This window comes from Eufriesea mexicana, unplaced genomic scaffold, assembly GCF_001483705.2.
Source record: "Eufriesea mexicana isolate 0111107269 unplaced genomic scaffold, ASM148370v2 scaffold2665, whole genome shotgun sequence".
NCBI lineage: Eukaryota > Metazoa > Arthropoda > Insecta > Hymenoptera > Apidae > Eufriesea > Eufriesea mexicana.
In genome coordinates, this window is record NW_016910743.1 from 755,277 (window position 1) to 772,610 (window position 17,334).

The window sequence follows — 17,334 nt, forward strand, 5'->3', positions numbered from 1 at the left end:
GCGGAAGCTCTCTCGCGCGCGCAGCCTGCACTGGCGCGGCTGATCGCGACGACGACCCTAAAATGGCCGAGGGGGTGAAACGAACAGACTCGAGGAAGGGGGCGAAGGAGAGAACGAGGCGACAGGGGAGGGAATACAAGGGAGGTGGAGAGAGAGAAACGAGCTTTCGGGTTGCACGACCGAGTCGACGCACTGGAAGCTTTCCGTGCTTGCGGCGGGAGCCTCAGTAGCCGCTTGTACGTCGACCGGAAGAGCTCTTCGCGTTACGTCGTCCCGAGACGCGCAGCGCGCCATCGCCGACCGCGAGAGATCGGCAAATCGAATTTGTTCGTCGGTCAACCCGCGACTCGGCTTCCCCGTTTTTTTTTTTTTTAACCACCTTCGTCGTCCCCGGTCAGCCCAGATTAATCTCCGTGGTCGATTAATCCGCCTGGTATCCGGAATCAGTGGATCTAGCAACGGACGAAGCAACGAATTCGGCATTCTCCGTAATCTGGTGAAGTGTTTGGTGAACGAAATCTCTGGGAATAAGGTGTGACAACGCGGGCTAGACAGCAAGTGCTAACATGAACACGGAGCAGTGAACCGTGAGCGTATGAGTGCATAATCACGAAAAACGAGAAAAGCGGAGACACGATGAGAAGTGTTAGAAGATATCGAGAAGCGCGACCTTCCCTTTTCGCGTCCCTTTTCGTCATCCTCGCTGTTTTTGTGATCGGTAAGAAATCAACCTGCGACTCAGAGAAACGCAGTGACGCAGTTTCACGCATCTTTTCCTACCTTTCAGTTTACAACTAGCGTGCTGGTATGCTACCTTTGGTACACCTCACGGATCCAAACGATTTTTGCGATACTTTTTTTTTGGAAAAAGGTGAAGCGAAATTTTTTAATTCTCGAGGGAAACTGGATATACCATAGTGAAGGAACCGTTCGAATCGCGATTGCATCGTAACCCGTTGCTCTCTCGTGATCGCTAGAGGACCACATTACTGGCTGCTGGCGTTTGCCGCTGACCTCATCTGACAATGTCTCGGATCCAATCTGGAGAATCTTGTACGCCAGTCTGGTGATCTAGAAATCGAATATCTTCGACCAAGTAGACCGTAGGGTGGGATAAAAACGAAATTAATTTCGGACGTTAGAGGACTCCCGAGTGACAGACGTGTCCAGGCGAATCCTAATGCTAGTGATCGACGCTCTCAGCGATCGATCGAAATTCTTCGCGTGCCGGAGCTCCTATTGCTTCTTTCGTGCCACTCCAATTCTAGACACTGCTACAGTTTCTACCAAATTTCGTCGAATCCTCGCTTCTCGATACCTAGAGACACCAACGTTCCTACAGCCTGCCTACAGAACCGGAGAAGATTGCTAGGGACTGGATTGTTAGGGACGAATCATTCTTCTGACTGTTGGAAATAATGCTTCCACTTCTTGACCAAGTCAAGGACACTTTATTGTAGTTACCGAATTGACCGAGACCAAAGCGTTAACGTGAAACGTATTTTAGCGTAGTTTCCTCGGCAGTTTAACGGGGCAGCATCTCCCATAGGGGTCTGTGATTTTTAAAGGTCCGCTGAGCTTTCGTTGGCGCGCTTTTCGCGGCTGGAAGCGACGGGCTTTTTCGAAACGACACGCGAGCCCATTCGTCTTCGTGAAGGTGTTCGCAGCCCTGTTTTTCCAAAGTCGAGAAATCGCGCCACGGATACGTGTTTCGGTCACGTAACTTCGTGGATAAAGGGATCGCACGGACGTCGTCGAGTGCAAAAACGTATCTCCCCGGCGTTATTCGATTTAGAAAAGCTGTACACTTTCGGAATTTTCAACTGGCTCTATTAGACGTCGATGCTCCTCTCTCGGTGAATCTTCCGTAGGGTGGCGTCCACAGGGCTGCAAAGGACTTCCGCGTCCACCTCGAACGGCGCGTTACCAGCTTTCTTCTTTTGTGCACCATGACAGAGCCGTGGAACGGGATTAGGGCGGTTTTTCCCACGACAATGGCCAAACGAAAATTTTCATCGCCGGAAGAGGGCGAAACGAGCTACGAGTCATACGTGGACGGATTTCTATTGCGTGCACAGATTTGGATCTGTTTTGTACCGAGGTTCTGGTGGTTCGTGTTGATCGTCTTTGGTGGTGTAATTATTAGAAGCATTCGTTGTCGTTGCTTTTTAGCAGCTTGAAAATTGTTTAAATTCTCTTTATTCAGTGAAGTTTTGTTAGTGTCGAGTAGATACGATTGGTACGTATTTATGGGGGTGGGGTTTCGACGTTGGTAATTAACGATTATTGGAAATGTAGTTATCAAGAGTGCATTTTTAACACTTTTATTGCAAATTTTGAGGTTTTGTGTTTGAAATATATGATTAAGATTTTCGAGGTTATTGTAAGGGTTGAATAGTCGGTTGGGTAGTGGTAGATGAAGGTGAAGTTTAAATATCAGTGATTAATGATCATTGCGAACGCAGCTTGCGGGATTATAATTAATAATCCTCTATTTAACAATTTTAAGAAATTTATGCTCGAACGTAATTTAATTAGAATTATTAAAAGTATCTTCGCCAATACTTCTATTGAATATTCTGAGTATTGTATATTCAGAGACATTGATCCAAATTTTGAAGTATTCCAAGTGTTGAATAGACATTAACTTCGACATCAATTTGTGAGAATAAAGCCTCAACGATAGTAATTAAAATCAGCTCTTAACACAATTATTAAAAATGTCTTAATAACACTGAAAAATACTGAAAAATTTTTGACATCTTACGTGCGAAATAATTAATCGAAATTTCGAAATATTTCAAGTTTTAAATAACAATTATCTTCAATACTTCTTCCTAAACCAAAATTTATCACAAATAAAATTATTAAAATTGGCAATACAATTTTAGAAAATATTTAAAAATCCACATCCAAAATATTCACTTAAAATTCCAAACTTCTCCAACAACTGAATATCCATTTTATACTTAAAATATTTCTCAGTGCTTAAATAAATAGAACCAAAATAAAGCACAAAAATATATCCAAAAAATGGCGTCACAATGGTCCTCTCGTCGCAGTAAAAATTAAACGTCCCTGTTTACGCGATAATCGAATTTCATAGTTCTCAAGAACCGACGTTCGAATAATACAACCGGAAGTGGTCAACCAAATGGACAACCGAAGAATGAAAGTGCAACATGTATTTCGCATCGCAATTAAGTAACATCCACGAAATAACCGACGATTAGAAAGCAATTTCATCACCACCAAGATTACCATTCGCATCGTGGTAAAATGGAGTATGGATTTCGGAATAGAGCTTAAAGCTCGTAGGCGAGCGCGAACGCTGACGCGAGAAGAAATTAAAGCGGAAATCGAGTGAAAATAGAGGCACGATAGCCAAGCGTTTGAAAAACGAGAAACTTAATTTGCAAACACGAGAAACTGTCTGGAAGGAGTGGTCCTTTCATGTAGAAAACATTAGTCAAACTGAAGGAGCCAAGGAGGAAGCGAGACGTCGTCGGGAACTATAAAATAACGTAAAAGAAGCGATTCTTCCGGAAACTTACATAATTTCTTGCCGTTTTTACGATCTCGATGGTTCGGGTTCCACGAGTGGGCGAGTCTTAAGCTCGCTTTTAATTCATTTCCGCCAACTTTTACGTTCAATTAGCGAAATTTAGTACGGGAATGGACCACGCACGGAAAATTATCGGTGTCCCAGCGAATCCCTTTATTAGCCACGAATCGATTCACCGTCGTGTGTAAGTTCGATTAAAAATTTTACCGAATCGGGGCTAATTTATCTTCGCGGAGGGAAGAAAATCGCGGCATCGTGAATCACACGCATCGCGCGAGGAATTCGATGAAGTCATCCACTTGATAGGTCGTGTGTCGCTGATTCCTCTGATTCCGAGTTGTTGTACAAAGTGGCAAGTTAATATCGAAAGCGAGTAAAGAATATGATTACGAGCCAGTGGTAATAAGAAGGAAAATTTAATGTGAAGTGCTTCTATTACGTGTAACACCTAAACTACGTGTGCTTTCGAAGAACAGGGTAAATCAGGTTCACTGGAAATACATTATGGTTGGTAGAGAGACCTTCTGCAACATGGCCCGTAGTCTATAGGCTACGAAGTTATTGCACCGATAGGGTAGTAAACAGTTCCTCGTGTAAAAATTGTGTAAAGAGATGGTACATTATGGTTTATCGTAATTGCTTGAGTACGTGTATCGGTGATCGTCGAATTTCATTTTGGTGGAATTAGGAAATTAATTGCCAGACTTCCAACTAGAAATCGATCTGACGGTTCAATTTTCTGCTATTTGGTAAAAATGATTTTGGCCTGTGACGTAGATGAGTGTGACACAGAATTAGTGACGAAATTATTTCCTAGGGGACTTTTGGTTAGGCTATTTTCGCTTCATATTTACTGCAATATATATTAGTACATATTTATTGGATATACAGATAAAATTAAAGGAAAATTGAGCATTATGTACATAATCAAATTAAACATCTACTAACTTAAGGGGTGCGTTAGCTAGATAAAAGGATGATCAACTTCACTGAGAATAACTTTTTCGTAGCTCAATAGTTAAACACAAGCAGTATAAAATTATATATTTAAAACTGCAAGTCGCAAATCATTAGAATTTAATTTTTAATTTTTAATTGTAGACTGTCTTGCAACAAAGCTGGAGAGTACATGTCAGGTGTAAATAAATTAAGAAAATATAAGATTAAAATAAGTCCAACTTTAATAACACATACTAGGTTATAACACTCTAATCTATAAAAAGATAAAACACTATAATATCAATCATAACGCACATCTTGGTATAAAACGTGTTACGTGTCTGAAAATAATGATTTTAATCATACTAGAAAACAGTGTGAAATTAAAAATGATACAAGTAAAATAATGGATCTACTTGAAAGCACGAAGAACTTTATCATATATTTTCAGGCTATTATATACGTCAAGAGCTAAAACAATCACGTGTACAAGCTAATGATGATAGATTAAAAGTTGAGAAGAAAAGAATATAAATTGAAGATTTTAAAATATCAATTCAAATCGCACAAAGTTAGGAAATTTTAAAAGAACGCAACGAACACTTTGAATTCTATGTGACTCGCACAATCTACAAGAAAATATTCAAAGACGTCGTAATATGGTGATTATATAGCGTGTTAATATTTTGGTGTCGAAATAATAGCTTAGACTATCTCTGGCATTAATGGTGCCTGAGAAACGATTTTCCATGCTGTCGAGTAATTTTCTGGTAACAGCTGAACGTATAGATTGCATGGTAACCACGATACTCTGCTTCATTTCTCACCCTTCTTCTCGTGCCTTCTTCTTCCACCCTGTCTTGGATACTATTTTTCCATGAAATTATACTGCATAATTTTTTACGTCCTGTTAAACTACTTCTTTGAAAATGTTCATGACGATGGCTGGTATCAGATTCGGTGTAGATTTAAGATTTCAATTAATCCACGAAGAATCAATCTTTCTACCCTTGTATTAGCTCTTCCCGTCATACAGATCTTAGCTTATTTGAAATATCTACGTCACCTTATATATTTCCAATACGAAACGTAGCATTGATTTATTTCCGTCTAAAAGAATATATTTATACGATTTTACTTTTATGAACTTTTATAATAGAATTTTCTGCAAGTTTAATTACTTCCAATATATTACTATCCATATAATAGTATTGCAACGTGACATTTCTTTCCTCGAAACAATCATGAATATTCGGAGCAAAAAGGAATTACTGACATCCCCTGAACGTAGATGAGTGTGACACAGAATTAGTGACGAAATTATTTCCTAGGGGACTTTTGGTTAGGCTATTTTCGCTTCATATTTACTGCAATATATATTAGTACATATTTATTGGATATACAGATAAAATTAAAGGAAAATTGAGCATTATGTACATAATCAAATTAAACATCTACTAACTTAAGGGGTGCGTTAGCTAGATAAAAGGATGATCAACTTCACTGAGAATAACTTTTTCGTAGCTCAATAGTTAAACACAAGCAGTATAAAATTATATATTTAAAACTGCAAGTCGCAAATCATTAGAATTTAATTTTTAATTTTTAATTGTAGACTGTCTTGCAACAAAGCTGGAGAGTACATGTCAGGTGTAAATAAATTAAGAAAATATAAGATTAAAATAAGTCCAACTTTAATAACACATACTAGGTTATAACACTCTAATCTATAAAAAGATAAAACACTATAATATCAATCATAACGCACATCTTGGTATAAAACGTGTTACGTGTCTGAAAATAATGATTTTAATCATACTAGAAAACAGTGTGAAATTAAAAATGATACAAGTAAAATAATGGATCTACTTGAAAGCACGAAGAACTTTATCATATATTTTCAGGCTATTATATACGTCAAGAGCTAAAACAATCACGTGTACAAGCTAATGATGATAGATTAAAAGTTGAGAAGAAAAGAATATAAATTGAAGATTTTAAAATATCAATTCAAATCGCACAAAGTTAGGAAATTTTAAAAGAACGCAACGAACACTTTGAATTCTATGTGACTCGCACAATCTACAAGAAAATATTCAAAGACGTCGTAATATGGTGATTATATAGCGTGTTAATATTTTGGTGTCGAAATAATAGCTTAGACTATCTCTGGCATTAATGGTGCCTGAGAAACGATTTTCCATGCTGTCGAGTAATTTTCTGGTAACAGCTGAACGTATAGATTGCATGGTAACCACGATACTCTGCTTCATTTCTCACCCTTCTTCTCGTGCCTTCTTCTTCCACCCTGTCTTGGATACTATTTTTCCATGAAATTATACTGCATAATTTTTTACGTCCTGTTAAACTACTTCTTTGAAAATGTTCATGACGATGGCTGGTATCAGATTCGGTGTAGATTTAAGATTTCAATTAATCCACGAAGAATCAATCTTTCTACCCTTGTATTAGCTCTTCCCGTCATACAGATCTTAGCTTATTTGAAATATCTACGTCACCTTATATATTTCCAATACGAAACGTAGCATTGATTTATTTCCGTCTAAAAGAATATATTTATACGATTTTACTTTTATGAACTTTTATAATAGAATTTTCTGCAAGTTTAATTACTTCCAATATATTACTATCCATATAATAGTATTGCAACGTGACATTTCTTTCCTCGAAACAATCATGAATATTCGGAGCAAAAAGGAATTACTGACATCCCCTGTTTCCATCGCCGAAGAAAAGGAACCCATAAATCGGAAACAGATACGGTTATCGCACTCTCGAAAATAATCAGCAGGAGCTTTCAAAAAATGTTACAAATTCGACAAGAAGAAACTTGAAGCCAGTTACTGTTTCGTCATAGCACGACACCATCTTGTACAGCCCAGCTAACAGGAAATCTATTCGTTGGTTCCCACCCTGCCACACATTTCCCCCACCACCGTCTCACCGAGATTCACTTTAATCCGGAGCTTCACGCCGACATAATCAAAGCCACATAACGCGCGTTGTGTCGATGACGACGTCGCAATAAGTATATCGAACGAGTCGATGCATCTCCAGGTGACTTATTCCAGCCAGAGAATCATTCGCGATATCAAAACGAAGGCTATATATCACGAGTCCCATCAATTACCTCGTATATTCTAATACATGCAGATTCATATCAGGCTAATAGTCGTCTGCTTCGCTATACGCATTATATATTGGAACAATTACGTGTTTCCTCGACGAGAAATTCCGACGCTTGTTAATCGTCATAACGGCCAGCAGCCTAGCAAGTTCCAGACATTTGTTCGAATCTTAAGGTGTTCACCGTGTAGCATCGTTGCACATTGAAATCGTAATCCAATTAATAAGAGTCACGAATAATCTGGATTGTTTAAACGAGCTAATATACTTCTGAAAGAATTATTCGATGAATTCTTTAAGCTTTAATCGTACCTTATTCTTCCTTCATTTTCCACTCCGTCTGTTCTGGGAGAAATTATGAATTACTTAAGCTGGTTTAATATTTTTCTGAGGAAATTGTTTGATGAATTCTTTAACCCCCATTGACCGCATCCTTCGTTTGCTTCTGTCTATTCTGACATGAATTACAATGGTTTCCGCGTTATTGTTTCTAATGAATCGTCTTCCATCTTAATTGACATGTTACTTTTTATTTCATTAATTTGCCGGGCAATTTAGGTATATCGGTATGTCGGCATGTGTACTTTATTTCTTAATACAGCGAAACGAGTAGGTTTCACTCGGCTGTTCAATTCGTTTTATTCAATTACTCGGTCTAATTGAGCGAGTAAATAACAGGCTTTATGTCTGGGCCAGGTTAATTTATCAGTTTTATATGCTTGCTATGGTAAAAGTGGAAATAACATGTAGAATCGTGTTACAGTGTAACGTGCACTCGTCCGTACCGCGGAGTGTATAATAGTAGAGAAACGAAACTCGACGCGATGTTATCGATGTTATCGAAAGTAGCGAAACTGTGATCCACATACGGATATAACGCGCGATCAGGAATAAATGGAAAGAATAATAACGTAGAATTGAAAATCATCGGAGGAATTGAAAATCGTCATAGAATGTGAACGAAGGAAGAAGTGGCGGTGAAAACGAATAGAATCGTGAATACGAATTATATAATTCTAAAATTAACATACCGATATTCCCTGAATCGTTATCCGTTGAAAACCATTTCGCAGCAGTGTGATTCGCGAAAGATTATATGGAAACGATTATCCGAAAGAGACTGTTCGAATTCTCAAAGGTGTAGCATAGGAAAATTAAAGTGCACCGAGAAGAAAAGTGTCGAATCTCCGTGTTTAATTGTTGCTATACTTTAACGAGTAGCATAATCTGTTTATGTGCATAAAAATATGATAATGATCTGGTTCACACTGATGTTCATCGTTGCACGTGCCCCGAGAGAATTTCTTTTACCTACAGTCGGTCACGAAAATCTGTGTAATCTAGTTCTTTCCGTCTCCGCTAGATTATCACTCGTGCGTCAGCATTGGAAATAACGGGTGTGCCAAAATTCACGCAGGAAGTGATTTTGATAGGAAACATAAATTTTTAATTAGAAATTTAAAATATTGCTCGACAATGAAGACGCTTCGTTCATTTGTGTGGCGTGAAATTTTTAATAACCCTGAACTGTCAGCTCTGTCATGCTCCTTTTGTCAAAATTCAAATCTTGATCTTGAATTTTGGGGCACTTTATGTGATATCTCGTCGTAACGTAGTGTGTTTGTCGTGTTTGTGTTTATTTTATATTTATCCGAAATATATTAGGTGATATATACGTTTCACGCGCGTCTGAATATTCCTGCGTCCGACTGTACGATTGAATATTTCGTGATCGGTTAATCATCACGCGTTTAAAGAGGTTATGTGCAAAGTGACGTTAACAAGTTTTAATTAATTTTCTGCTTAAGCAGTAAAATTGTTCGCATTAAAACGACGTAATTAATGCACCTTGACAACCATTGGTTTTAACGTGTTGACAGTAGGAGATCAAAGAATATCACGTGGCAAAGGGACTGGTGTTTTCACTTTGAAGGGAATGCAATCAACTTTTTGACGAGGACGTACATGCGAAAGAAGAAAAAGTAGTGCGTCAATCAAGCAGTAACAATAGGAAAAATTGTTTATTTTCTTTCCACCTTATGTTTTTAATTTTCACTTCGACGCAATCGACGGGTGACAGAGCGAGTCATGCACGTGTTCTGATAAAACTATCGCGGAGGGAACTAAAGCAGGATAGACAAGCGTGAGGTTGAACTCGCCAAAAGAACGTAAAAGCTTGAAGAGCCTATACGTCCAGCATCGTAAAATTTTTCTAAACTTTAATCATTTTTGTGATAACATAAATCGTGGCATCTACTGGGAATTTTATTTAACTTCATCCTTGACCATCGTTGGCTTCTACATAGTAGAAATCAAGTATAGATGAAATTATAATTCCCTTTAAAATTTTAATTCATTTATTATGGTATATAACCTATAATATAATTCTTAAATATTAAGTTGAGATTTAAAAAATGTTTATCGCCTGAATATTAATTTAAAATTAAAATATATAGGATATGAAACGCAGGTGAACCCTGTGATAATAGTACGATGTCAAAGAGTGAATAAAAATTAGAAAAGTGTATGTGTATCATTTTAGATTTTGCTGTAATTCCTTGAATGTCTATGTACAGTGTGTTAAATCGTCATTTAAAATTTGATATCGAAATTAATATCATATTTATGAGAAAAAGGTATTTGGATATATAATTTTCAAGAAAATTCGAATTTATGACAGGAGCCATATACCGACGGGTGCGAGAATTAGTGTCAGAGCAGTGAACCCTCGCAACCACTATACATTTGCAACTTCATTTTAACATTTTCAGTACAATTATACGTTACGAGGTCTAGGTGATTAAAATAATTTCACCTAAAATATTACAATTGGGGGAAAAATGTGATTCACTTATTATAACGAGCAATTTATTTTGATATTTTGACTAACAAATATCATATTCCTCAATTTTCGTAGAAATAGACGAGCATTCAAAAGTTTGATAACTTTTCCGAAAAAATATCGTAAATAATTCATTAATTACCCTGCAGACATCTTGCATGTGTGGAATGCTTGGGGTAGCTTAATAACTGCTACCAACGTAATTATTCTCAAAATCGTAGCAATTAGGAAAAATTCCTCGCAAGATCACGCAAAAAGAATTACTACGTAAAACTATTTTTCGCATTAACGTCACTTAGCGAACAGAAAGCCTACTTTTTCATTCCAAACAACACCCTTCATCATATTTCATCGTGTAACAAAGATTCTCCATGTTATTACAGACAATTATGAATATGACTAATTATTTAAAATTTATTATTATAATAAATATTACAATACTTAATTCATTAATTGTATACATTCGTCCACTATATATACCCAGCATTTTTAAAATTTTTTAATGACAAGTATTACCAAAGTTCGGTTACAAATTTTTGCTACTCCATTCGTTACAAATTTCTAGCCCCGCGGTACAAAGTGAACCACAGAAAATGTCAAGAGAGATGGAGGAATCTTTGGAAGTGAAAAAAGTGATTAGGTGGAGCAATAGAATTCGACCAAAAGGCGTTACCAACTCCAATCGAAGTGGAAGCAATTTAATCTCAGAAATAGCGGAAAGACTGAATTCCATCTACATTATGGTAATACTGTACGTAGACACTTAGCAAAGATTGGAAAGTATCGAGACTTGGGAAATGGGTTCTTCGTGTACTGTCTATGGCTAACTGTATCCGAAGCACTGGCATTTGTACTTCATTATGAGACCAGGCACATTCGCTCATTTCCCTACTGAATTATTACTCTAATGAAATATGTATGCGTTTCATGAAATCCTGATAAGAGTAAGAATTGTATTCAAGAACAGAGCAAAATCCAAGGCAAGCATTGTTTCGTATTTACGGATGCGAAAAATCTGATTTCGTTTAATCTTCGGAGTTAATCGAGTCGTGAACACGACTCAACGCCAACGACTCGTGAAGTGTAATTTTATTAAAGTAGTTATTTGTTGATAACACGAGAGAGAACTTGTTCGCAGAAATTTTTATTACGATTCTTTCATCTCGAGAAGCTATATTTGTTAGGCTAACTATGTTAGGCTAACTATCTCATTGGTTGATGTTAATCATTGAAGCTTGACTCTTTGTACTCGACGATTTATTGGTTAAAGAAGGATAAGAGTTCAAAGATTTTCTGTTACAAAGCTGACGATATTTTTCTGAGCAGGAATAAGAAATCGTATGATAACTAAGACGTAGAATTATTTCATTTCGATACCTCGCACACCGTTACATTATCTGAAATTTGACATATTTATGAATATCGAGCTTCGAAATTTTATCAAATGGCGACTGAAGGACGCCTCTCAAGCGCAAAGGGTTGAAAGCTTTTATTCATAACGATTCGTCTACTATGGGCTATATAGAAATATATATTCTTTCAATCGTTTGTTATTTTAAATTCACGACTAACCTTTATTACCTAATTTAGATTAATTAATCAGAATTTTTAGAAATATGTGAGTAATTTATTAAATATTTAAATAATTCAATCGAGGTTAAGGAAAAGTACTATCTTCAGTAGTGAAATAATAGACAGTACGATTAATAAAAATTTCTGAAAATCCATTCTATGATACATTTTCCACATTTTTTAAAATTTAGTTTACGCTATTTCATGTGTAATTAAAATAGTGTTGTAATACTTTGCATAAATAATGAGAATTTCGTGAAATATATTTTACAAGTTCAGTCAGTTCAGTTTGACATGATTGTAAACTTGATATAGAAGAATGACTGACACTTTTAATACTGACAGAAAAAATTCAATCATCGTGGAAAATGAATAACAAATGAACAAATAAGACGTTAAATGTACTGCTTAATATAATAATTTTATCAAATTAATTAAAACGTGACAGGAAATTACAAGAAAAAACAAGACAAATAGTGAAATTTTCTGAGCAACTCGAAATTAAAAGACAAAAGAAATTCAGAAACGAAATCAAATTAATCAGCCGTTTAATGTAATATACGCAAACAAAGATAAATCTAATTAAATATAAGCACAGTGCGATATATGTCAAAATCAGAATAACCTAATACTTAACCCTTTGCATTCGAGAGGTGCCCTTTAGTCACCATTTGATAAAATTTCGAAGCTTCATATTAATTAATATGTCAAATTTAAAATAATGTAACTGTGTGCGAGGTATCGAAATCAATACGTGTCAATTACACTATTTCTTATTTACTGCTCAAAGAAATATCGTCAGTTTTATAGCAGAAAATCATCAAACTCCTCTTCTTCAGCCAAAAAATCATCAAGTTCAAAGGGTTAATACCATATTCATGAATCACTACTTAACGAAGGGAAAATAAATTCAGTATTATGCAATAATAACACTGTTTACAACGAGACTATTTACAACAGAAGAAATTGAAATACAATAGAAGATAAAGCTACGTCGAAATAATTTCAACAAAATGACACTATAAACGAGGAAAATAATATCTTTCATAGCACGGTTATGGAGAAACCGAAACTCATAAAATGACACAATAAAGAAGGAAAATAACAATTTTCATAACACAGTTATGGAGAGACCGAGACTCGCAAGATGATACGACAAACAATAACGATAATATTTTTCATAATACAATAACAGGGAGAACGAGACTAACCGACGAGAGAAGAAAACACGTATCAGGAACTGTTCTGTAATTAGAACCAGTTTTTCGAAGAATTCGGTATTTCGTGGAGACGCGAGTGGGAAAACAGTCGGTCCGGGGGAAAAACATAGCTGCGACGAAGGAAAAGGTTGGAGACCGGGGTACACGTTAATTGCCAATCGAATCGAGTTTTCGTCGTGGAAGTTAGCTTTAGTTGGATTTGCACGGCGGCATAATTAAAGTGTCACGCGACGAGCAACGTTGATAGCGCGTAAAAGTAAGAAGGCCAACGTAACGGGTGCTCGCCTTTGTTCTTTGACGCTGAGCGAGGGCTTACTTGTGAGAAATTAAGCAATTAAGCCGCGTATTTTACTACCGGAGATCCGAGTTCCAAGCGTGAGCCAGCCTTCCGATCTAACGTGGCTGCCTGGCTGCGCGTCGACCGTGAGTACGAGGCACCGTGGCGTTATTAAGATATCCGCGAAGGTGCAAGATGACCTGACCGAGCGGATCGCGGGAGGGAAAAAGGCACAAGTGGAAAGACAGAGGCTGGGGACAAGAAAAGGAAGAAAGCTAGAAAAGAACACGAAGTTCGAATAAGTTATTCCTAATTAAATTCCTCTACGTCGTCTATCGGGGCTTTAGAGCCATTATTAATAACTTTCTTGGCCGGCCTGTAATATCTTCATCAGCTATCGAGGATAGGTCGTTAAATAATAATTAGGGAGCCGTACTTATTAATATCGTATTTAGAAAACGTTATCGCGACGTTAATGACCATCAGGAATTGAAGTGGGGGAGAGTAGGTATTTTTATCAGGCATGGAATATATTTAACCCTGTTACCAGACAGGACGCCGTGGACTCGTTCAGCCCTCGGTTTGAAATGAATTTGGACCTCTGCCTGGGAAAACAAGTAGCCGGCCGAATCGCGGAAGTAACATTCAGAGGCTTTCCGTCTATATAAAGACTAATCTTGCCGGTAATTCTGGCGAATCCTATTAACCTAATTACATAACTTGCTTAATAGCGTGTACCCCAGGCTGTCTGCGAAGAATGCGCACCTGGGCCTGTGATTCGTGGCAATGCGCGGAATCGATACCGTGGTTCGACGTTTCGGCATCAACAGCCTGATTTGTTGCTCCGCGGACGGTCGCTATTTCCTACGGTCACGAACGGGGATGCATCATACTTGTCTGTCAAACGAAACGGTTCGATTCTGTTACGAAGGGAAATACTTTATCACGAAGAAACTAAGGTGAGAGTTCGGGTATGGTAATCTTTCTGATGGGACAATCGGTTATGAAAGAGTGCGGAAGAGGGAGGCAGGTGTCAAATGATGAACAGTTTGAGGAAGAGGTTGCTGAGGAAATGGTTGATATATTAGGTACACTGGCAGTTTCCGTTTAGCAGCATTGAATAAATGTTTTTATATTTTAGGAATTTTTAATATGAGAGGACTTCGAAGTTTAATCAGAATTGAGTGTCAAATATGTTTTACTTTTTTTCAATTTTTGACATTTTGGAAGATTAATGTTGTTGTTTGTGATGTAGAAAACGCACGTTTGCTGGAAAATTAATTTGGTAACGCGTTGAAAAATAATAACATTTTATCAATTTACAGTTGCATTGCTTAAGGATTTAATAATAAATTGATATCAGTAAACTGACATATTATCAGTTTTAGGTTCCAGATTTGCTAAAAAACACACATATATATTTTCCCTTATTTATAAATATTTTTCAATATTTATTAATAAATTAACACACGTTAATAGAAATAATATTTTCCTGGAAAATTAATTTGGTAACACATTGGAAAATAATAAAATTTTATTAACATACAATTGCATTGCTTAAGGATTTAATAATAAATTGATATCAATAAACTGACATATTATCAGTTTTAGATTCTAGGTTTGCTAAAAAACACACATATTTTTCCTCATATATAAACATTTGTTAATATTTATTAATAAATTAACGCACATTAATAGTAATAATATTTTCCTGGAATATTAATTTGGTAACATGTTTACAAATAATAGGATTTGATCCATTTACAATTGCATTGCTTAAGGGTTTAATAATAAATAGATATCTATAAACTGACATGTTATCAGTTTTAGGTTCTATATTTGTTAAAAAACGCACATATATTTTTCTTTATATGTAAATATTTCTCAATATTTATTAATGAATTAACATACATTAATAGTAATAATATGTATTAACAAGTTAATGTATATAATAATATACCTACGTAAAAGCTCCGTATAACTGTATATAAATTTGTATTTTGATATAAAATAATAAATATTTAAAACGAAATTAAAAAAATAAATATATTTTCAAAATTGATTAACAAATTCATATCAGTAAACTGATATATTATCAGTTTTAGGTTCTAAATTTCTTAAAAAACACACATATATTTTTCCTTATATATAAATATTTTCTAATATTTATTAATAAATTAATACACATTAATAGTAATAATATATACTAATAAGTTAATATATATAATAGTATACCTACGTAAAAGCTCCATATAACTGTATATAAATTTGTATTTTGATATAAAATAATAAATATTCAAAACGTAACTGAAAAAATAAATATATTTTCAAAATTGATTAACAAATTCATCTATATAAAGCTGTATATAAATCTGCAACTTGAAATCAAAGTAAAAATTGCTTAACGAATTCTCAGAAACGCATGCATAACGAAACAGGATAAAATTGATATGCTGTATAGTTGCTTTCCCGTGTCTTGTGTTTCGAACTTGATGATAAAATAATCTTGTCACTTAGACAACGAATTACGTAGCACTTGCCATAAAATGTCGCGATGTTTGTGTTTGCCTGGATTAATCGTGAACGGAGTGTGAGCGATAAGAGTGTGTCCGTCGTAAAATTATACTCGCCGGTCCTCATTATACGAGAATAATGTTGACGGAAGGAAGAGAATAACGAAGAAAGTTACCGTTTGTATTAAACTTTTGATAAAATGCCTGACGGTGCTACTTCCGGAACCGAGACAAGCGATTCGTCGCATCAAAGTGGATCCTCCGCCGGCGCAAACGAATCGTTACGAAAGGCAACGATGTTGTTTTTACACCGTAAATTCAATTGTGCCTGCCGCGATAGAGAGTTGCCAAAGCGTGGCTCTAGAATAAAGGGATTAAGATAAAACTCTAATAATTTTCCGCATCAAAAGTTAAAAGTGGAAGTGATTAAAGTAATGGCGAAGAGTTAAGGCTTTCTCCGTATTGCTTCGACTTCGACATCTCGCTCTAGAGTATCAAGACACGATTATTTCTCGAGGAAAACAAGCTCTCAGCGAGCAACGAATATCGTCGCCCTACCTGTCTCGCGACCGGAGGAGAAGAGTAGAATAAAAGAAAGGAAAAGAAGATAAGAGAAAAAGAAAAATACTTAAAATTCAAATTCGAGAAAATGAATAAATATAGGGGTTGATCCCTGACAAGCGATAAGTGGTTTACTGGTGAGGACGGCTAAGGTATCGCTGGAATTCTATAGCCGAGTCTCTGCATAGGAATCAGGTTAGGGCAGGGAGTCACTTCACATTCACGTGATAAAGAAAAGTTGCGAAGGGAGAGAAGGAGTTGGTAACAGGTCCCGGTGTGTCATAACCCCGATAAGCCGTTGCTGATTCTTGCGGAACTTTAGCCACATTTGAAAGGGAATCTTTCGGATTACCATTACTTCCATCTGAAATCCTTTTCCCAAACAGCGATATCGCTCTTTACTGTGTAAGCCATTGGGAAGGGAGAAGGAAGAGGCGAGGAAGAGGTCGAGAAATATAGAGGGCGAAATGAAAACCGGCTGTCTGAATAATCCATTTCAATTTGCAGTAAACTACTTGCGAGAGGACGATAAAGAAATCACGGCGAGTGCGCATGAGGAAGAGACGAATGGGAGAGGAACCGGCCAGGAGGAAAGATTTAGAAGAACAGTTTTGGTGGTGTAGATCAAAAGGAGAGGAGAAGATGAAAAAAACCGAGAAAGAGAGGGAGAGACGCGAATATATTTATAGGCCACGTAT

At 36.5% G+C, this 17,334-nt stretch overlaps 1 protein-coding gene across 2 annotated transcripts in view; it reads left to right on the plus strand.

Annotated features, from left to right (window-relative positions):
- Positions 1–397: 397 nt before the first annotated feature.
- The window catches only part of LOC108550370 (uncharacterized), a 136,714-nt gene continuing 119,777 nt past the window's right edge, over positions 398–17,334 (plus strand). For both annotated transcript variants that reach the window (XM_017904117.1, XM_017904116.1), the window contains exon 1: positions 398–718. In XM_017904117.1, coding sequence (XP_017759606.1) covers positions 637–718 — 82 coding nt within the window. In that variant the 5' untranslated portion in view covers positions 398–636. The remainder of the gene's footprint in view (positions 719–17,334) is intronic.